This window comes from Pimephales promelas, chromosome 16 (assembly GCF_988280905.1).
Source record: "Pimephales promelas chromosome 16, fPimPro1.hap1.1, whole genome shotgun sequence".
NCBI lineage: Eukaryota > Metazoa > Chordata > Actinopteri > Cypriniformes > Leuciscidae > Pimephales > Pimephales promelas.
In genome coordinates, this window is record NC_142784.1 from 33,178,228 (window position 1) to 33,185,982 (window position 7,755).

A 7,755-nucleotide genomic window follows, 5' to 3' on the forward strand; every position below is an offset into this window, starting at 1 on the left:
GAACATCGATACATCACTTCACAGGAAGTCAGTGTTTACCAAGTCATGAAGGCTTCAAATAAAGTTTGATTTTCGAAGGGATAACAAACATGCGGTCGTGACGTCAAACTCCTGCGACGGCGCAGCAGGAAACGTACATCGGTTGAGCCAAAATGGCGTCCGTGATCCTTCAGTCTGGAGTGGGTTAGCGTGAAACCTGTCCGAATAAACCTCAAATGACACGGTTCAGCTCTTATTAGACGGATTAATTATTTTTTATCATTAAGAAGAATCCATCTAAACTAGCGAGGACACATTTAGATGCTGTGAGGTAAAGTAAACCTGCTGTTTGTTAAAAGTGAAAGTCAAGTGCAGCGATTAGCTCCTGCAGATCTGATATAGCTCATTAAAATAACTGAAAAAAACACAACAACTACTGATTATTCATTAGTAATGACGCAATTCATAATCAGATTACACATTCTGCGGTTTGTGTAGTGTGTTCCCGGAAGGCGTTGTGACAAATGATCAGTTTAATTGATAGCATATCTGTCAGTTTTTTCCACCTCGTATTATTGTTTATATTTTCCATTTATCCTGTTTTATGAGTCAGCTGTCTTACATGTTTTCAGCACACGTGATTCAGCATCATGCGAGGTTTATTTCCATCCTGCTGCTGGAATGACATGGCAGATATCATAATCTGATTCATATCAACTCTGTGATTGATTATTACTTATCTGATCCAACGGCTCATATCAACCACGCGTGATCAAACAATTCTGCTCTTGAAATAAGTCCGATTCATAAAGATATAAATGTATACAAAATGAACTTGTACGTGTATAGTACAATACTATTTGAATGTGCATTAATGATCTGTCAAGTATTATTTAATGTAATATTTTTAATGAAAGTTATGTACAGAACTGTACATAAGCAAATACGTTTAATTAAATAAAAATAATGTTTTTATTTGAAAAAAAAAATCATAAATGTTGCCTTGGCAATAAACTGAAATAAGTTTACTAAAAATATTAATTGAAAATAAATAAACTGAAATTAAATTAAATTAAACGAATTAAGCCCTAATCGAGATATTTAAAACAAAAAACTAATAAAATGTAAAAAAAACAGCACACACAAAAATTAACATAAAAACAAAATTTTGCACTGAAAAACACTGTCATTCGCATGAGGGTGATCATATTTGGGAGTGTGTGGCGTCTAAAAGATTGAGAGTAATTATCTATAATCTGTGTGTGTTTATTGAAGTAATTTAAACTCAAACTATTACCACAAATATTTCATTTTCCTGTGTTAGATTTTGAGTCACTTCCTCCTGAGTTGAGGAGAGATCTTCCTCTTTTCCCTGTGGGTTGAACATGCCCTGAATTAAGAAACACTCTTTTGTGTGTGTGTGTGTGTGTGTGTGTGTGTGTGTGTGTGCAGGAGGAGATGGCTGGACGTGGAGTCGGGTGTTTGTGGAAACGTCATGTTGTAGAGCAGCTGAAACAGAGAGACAGAGTTCAGCGTCAGGCCTTTGAGGAGATCATACACCAGTGTAAGACACACTCCTTCTTTCTTTCTACCTATATGTGTGTGTATATATGTTAATATTACATCAAACAATCCCTGAGCCTGTCAAATGAACATGGATGTCACCTCTATATTATTTTCCTCCTAAATACTGCACAATGTGTGTTTGTCTCCAGATAACCGGTTGTTGGAGAGGTCTGATCTTCAGGTTGTGTTTTCTGAACGTCTCCAGACCGACAAGTATGAGCATCAGAACAGACACGACCTCAGGTATTTATTACATGGAGATTAAATAAAATGTGTAGCGACTCGAGAAGAACATTACATGGAGAGGGAACAATTGTCAATACAAAGAGTCACGACACTCCCCTTCCAGACGCGAGATCTGGTGTTTTAGAGTGTGTGAGTGAGTGTGTTTTACATGTTTCTGTGATGGACTTTAAGCCTTAGAATATATCAGTAACCTGATATAAAGTCAATGGAAGTCTTTGCAATGTCCTCAGTAATATGGTGAAACAAACGTGTGTGTGTGTGTAGTCCTGGCGTTGACGGTGGCCGCAGTGACTCCCTGCAGCAGGAAATGGCTCAGATGAGAATCAAACATCAGGAGGAGCTGACGGAGCTGCACAAGAAGCGAGGAGAGGTGAATGATGGGATTGTTTTCTGCTAAACACTTCCGACAACACTTACACACACATTTACATGCCAACGACCACATTTACATATTCAGCAGCTCCACTCTTCCAACTCGTTAGGCTAACTTTACGAATCATAAGTACAAGAGTGTTTAAACAATCTATTGAGTCAGTGTAGCATTCTCAATTGAGTTCACATGTCATTAAATCAGTTAAATGAATGGGTGTGATTTGATTTGAATGGGCATTATTCATATATGTAATTGTTTTATGACATATTGGGTGTATAAGTGAAAATGTCATTGTATTTATTTCAGAAAGCATGGCAGTAAAATTATATGTTTGTGTGTGTTTTTTTTGCAGTTGGCTCAGAACGTGATTGAACTAAACAACCAGATTCAGCAGAAAGACAAAGAGATCCAAAGTAATGAAGCCAAGTGAGTGTGTGTCATGCGCGCACTTCGTGTATCAGCAGGATAATGTTTTATATCTCAATCTTATATCACACACTGTTTCTAAAATATCTTTACAGAAAATCATGTTATTATTGATTTCTCTTATAATTAGTGCTGTGCAACGATTAATCGCATCCAAATTAAAAGTGCGCTTACATAGTATATGTGTGTGTACTGTGTATAATTATTTTGTATATATAAACACACACATGCATTAAGAAAATATGTTATGTACCTAAATTATATATTAATGCATGCAAATATTTCTCAAATATATACATGCACGTGTGTGTATTTATATATACAAAATAATTATACACATTATGTAAACACAAACTTTTATTTTGGATGCAGTGTAATTATATATTTAAGGACAGAGTAATATTAATTAAAAACATGTACTTACTATAAAGTTAGGGTTAGTTGCATGTAATTATGCATAATTTACCTCTTAGTACATGTATTATATATATATATATATATATATATATATATATATATATGAAGAGTTCAGATGCAAAAGCCTCTAAGTGCCATTTGAAATTTTCTTCTAGAACGATCATTTTTATCAAGCTTGTATATTTAAGTTCAGTGATTTCACTTAAATGGCAATGATAATTACCTATTAATTGTTATTTAAGTGAAATTACTGAACTTAAATATACAAGTTTGATAAAAATCATCATTAAAGAAGAAAATGTCAAATGGCATTTAGAGGCTTTTGCATCTGAACTCTTCATATATATATATATAAACAAAGACACTGTGAAATAAAGTGTTACCGAAAAAGTAAAGTTTTACTAGACGAGTTATGGATTGAGGTGTCAAATCTTTTGTGAAAATGGCTCAGATCGGCATTACAATCACATTTTGAGATTATATAAACAATCTCCCAGCTGAAATTTGCTGTATATAGTATTTTTTTAATAGTATATATTTTTTTATATTTTCCGTGTGTTTTTCCAGGATGTTGGAGTATCAGCAGCAGATCTCGCGTCTGGAAGGGGAGTGTCGTGACCTCCGAAACACTCTGGCTGATTTGGAACGAGCCAATCAGACGCTGCGAGACGAGTACGACGCCCTGCAGATCACGTTCAGCGCTCTGGAGGAGAAACTACGGAAAACCACGGAGGACAATCAGGAGCTGGTGACGCGCTGGATGGCGGAGAAAGCCCAGGAGGCCAACAGACTCAACGCTGAGAACGAGAAGGACACCAGGTCACAAACACCATTATACCAAAGTTTTAATAGATATGATCTTTTATGTAGTGTGATAATATGGCTGTTGGTGAATGTGAAAGAGTTGCAAAGATTGAAGTGCAGATAAATGTAGTTTTTGTCTCCTAAAAGAAAAAAAGTGATTCTGAATTGAAACGAGTCAGTCTCACTTCATGTTGCATCCCCATGTCAGAATGTAACTAATTAGCATAAAGCCAGCCTGTGGTGTTGATTGGCTGAACAGCGTCTCTAAGCCCCGCCCTCATCACTGTAGTGTATCTGAGACTGGAAGTTTGGTTCGTGTTGTTCATGTGGAGAAGAACTTTTTACCAAACCTTATTGGTCACTGTATGGCAAGCCGTTTTATCTTTTATTCATTTCCAGGATATGAATTCTTGATATCAAAAACTGTAATTGTTGATATCAAGAATTTAATTGCTGATATCTGTAATTGTATTTTCACTAGTGAAATGTCACCAATTGTTGATATCAAGAATTGAGTTTTTACTAGTAGAAATATCATTTTTGATATCAATAATTACATTGTGACTAGTAAAAATGTGAATTCCTGATATCAATAATTAAATTGTCACTAGATGAAATGTCTATTCTTGATCTCAACAATTCAATTGTTACTAGTAAAAATGACCATTTTTGATATCTGAAAATGTATTTCTGATATCAATATTATTTCAGATATCTAAAATGGCTTTCTTGCTAGTAACAATCACATTCATGATATCAGAAATGAACATTGTCACTAGTAAAAATTTAATTATTGATATCAAAAATGAACATTGTTACTAGTAACAATTTAATTGTGGATATCAAGAGTAGACATTTCAACTAGTAACAATTGAGTTCTTGATATCAAAAATAAAGGTTTTAGTAATAATTGTATTTCTGATTACAATTACGATTACAAATTGGAATTTCAACTAGTAAGAAATCAAATCTTGATATCAACAATTGATTTCTTACTGGTTGAAATTCCAATTTCACATATCAGAAATACAATTATTTCTAGTAAAAACCTTTATTTTTGATATCAAGAATTGATTTCTTACTAGTTGAAATTCCAATTTCACATATCAGAAATACAATTATTACAAGTAAAAACCTTTATTTTTGATATCAAGAATTTATTACTAGTAAAAACCTTTATTTTTGATATCAAGAATAGACATTTCAGCTAGTAACAATTGAATTCTTGATATCAAAAATAAAGGTTTTTACTAGTAATAATTGTATTTCTGATATGTGAAAATGGAATTTCAACTAGTAAGAAATCAAATCTTGATATCAACAATTGATTTTGAATGGCAGCCTATGGGGACATTTCACTAGTGAAAATACAATTACAGATATCAGCAATTCAATTCTTGATATCAAAAAATGGCATTGTTGATATCAAGAATTAATATCCTGCGAATGATTAAAAGTTAAAATGGCTTGCCATCGTAATAATTGTATTTCTGATATGTGAAATTGGAATATCAACTAGTAAGAAATCAAATTCTTAAAATCAACAATTGTTTTTGAATGGCAGCCTATGGTCACATTTCACTAGTGAAAATACAATTATTGATATCAAGAATTACATTTTTGATATCAAACGTTTAATTGTTGATGATTTTAAGTAAAAGCTTTTACTTAAAATCCTAAAGTATGGGCGGGGGAGTTGATTTTTGCATATAGAGTCGTTGTTAATGGCCCATATGTGTGTGTGAACCTCATTCTCAGTCTCACTGATTAACTGATCAGTCGTTAAGGGTCGTTTCAACACAATGAAAAGGTACACACCCTCCAGTTTCTGAATAATCGGCTCGTTTCCTGACCCTCCGTGAGCTCATTCTGATCCTCCACCTCTGATTGGCTGTTTGGCACTGACGGGGAGCCCTTGTAGAGTTTAAATGTGTGTTTGCTCAGTGTGTTTAACACATGGATGTCGTCGCAGGCGCAGACAGGCCAAGCTCCAGAAGGAACTGGCGGACGCAGCGAAGGAACCTCTTCCCATAGACCAGTAAGTGTGTGTAAGAGTGACATGAGACCAGTAAGTGTGTGTAAGAGTGAGATGAGACCAGTAAGTGTGTAAGAGTGAGATGAGACCAATAAGTGTGTGTAAGAGTGAGATGATAACGTTTGCTAACCTGGATTATTAAACTTTTATCAAGTAATGGACATTTCTGTAGTGAGAGCAATCTTTATAAAATGAGACATTCATATCCAGTACAGTGGTCTTTATATGCTATCATAGTATTTATTCATATGTGTTAGCTTTTATTTTTATATTTCCATTTTTCATTTAAGTTTAAGGTCTAGTAATTAGTTCTGTAATTTTAAAACTGAAATTTATTTTAGTTTGTTTCCAATGAAGCCAGTTTAGGTTTTAATTACTTTTTCAATTAAATGCCAATATTTGTCCCCTTTATTTTACATTTTATGAGGGCATATTGTTTTCAACTATATAAAATGCAGTGTTATTAATTATCCTGTTATCACATTATTTCAAAAAAATGTTGTTGTTGTTGTTGGGAATCTTAATAAATCATGGAAATCTCATTGGATGTTGTTGTCTGATTGGTCTAGAGATGATGACATCGAAGTTCTCTCAGAGGATGCTGGGAAGGCAACGGGTGAAACGTCGCCGAGCAGACAGCTCAGTCGCACACCCAGGTAAACACACACCCACACACTCTCACACCCACTAGCTCACTCTCTCTCTCACACACACACACAATCACAAATGACAACTCCTGCTGTCCACAAAATATACTAGCTCGCTCACTCACTCACTCACTATCTCACTCACTCACTCACTCACTCACTCACTATCTCACTCACTCACTCACTCACTCACTATCTCACTCACTCACTCACTATCTCACTCACTCACTCACTATCTCACTCACTCACTCACTATCTCACTCACTCACTATCTCACTCACTCACTCACTATCTCACTCACTCACTCACTCACTCACTCACTCACTATCTCACTCACTCACTATCTCACTCACTCACTATCTCACTCACTCACTCACTATCTCACTCACTCACTCACTATCTCACTCACTCACTCACTATCTCACTCACTCACTATCTCACTCACTCACTAACTCACAATTGCTTGCACACACACTCTAACTCACTCACTCACTCACTATATTACTCACTCACTCACTATCTCACTCACTCACTCACTATATTACTCACTCACTCACTATATTACTCACTCACTCGCTCACTTACTCACTCACTCGCTCACTATCTCCCTCACTCGCTCACTATCTCACTCACTCACTCACTATCTCACTCACTCACTATATTTCTCACTCACTCACTATCTCACTCACTCACTATATTACTCACTCACTCACTCACTATATTACTCACTCACTCGCTCACTATCTCACTCACTCACTCGCTCACTATCTCACTCACTCACTCGCTCACTTACTATCTCACTCACTCACTCACACTTGCTTCCACACACACTCGTACTCACTCACTCACTTACTAGCTCGCTCTCGCACTCTCACTCACTCACTCACTCACTAACTCACTCACTCACTCACTATCTCACTCACTCACTCACTATATTACTCACTCACTCACTATCTCACTCACTCACTATCTCACTCACTCACTATCTCACTCACTCACTATCTCACTCACTCACTATCTCACTCACTCACTCACTATCTCACTCACTCACTAACTCACAATTGCTTGCACACACACTCTAACTCACTCACTCACTCACTATATTACTCACTCACTCACTATCTCACTCACTCACTCACTATATTACTCACTCACTCACTATATTACTCACTCACTCGCTCACTTACTCACTCACTCGCTCACTTACTCACTCACTCGCTCACTATCTCCCTCACTCGCTCACTATCTCACTCACTCACTCA

The 7,755-nt window shown here is 35.9% G+C and overlaps 1 protein-coding gene across 4 annotated transcripts in view; it reads left to right on the top strand.

The window, feature by feature from the left end:
* The first annotated feature begins 116 nt into the window (after positions 1-116).
* Positions 117-7,755, top strand: part of atg16l1 (autophagy related 16 like 1) — a 28,860-nt gene continuing 21,221 nt past the window's right edge. For 3 of the 4 annotated variants that reach the window (XM_089121547.1, XM_089121548.1, XM_089121550.1), the window contains exons 1-8: positions 117-310; positions 1,432-1,543; positions 1,695-1,788; positions 2,056-2,161; positions 2,517-2,590; positions 3,575-3,826; positions 5,784-5,849; positions 6,416-6,502. In XM_089121547.1, the coding sequence (XP_088977673.1) occupies positions 1,438-1,543; positions 1,695-1,788; positions 2,056-2,161; positions 2,517-2,590; positions 3,575-3,826; positions 5,784-5,849; positions 6,416-6,502 (785 nt within the window). In that variant the 5' untranslated portion in view covers positions 117-310; positions 1,432-1,437. The remainder of the gene's footprint in view (positions 311-1,431; positions 1,544-1,694; positions 1,789-2,055; positions 2,162-2,516; positions 2,591-3,574; positions 3,827-5,783; positions 5,850-6,415; positions 6,503-7,755) is intronic. The other variant, XM_089121549.1, reaches the window with a different exon arrangement.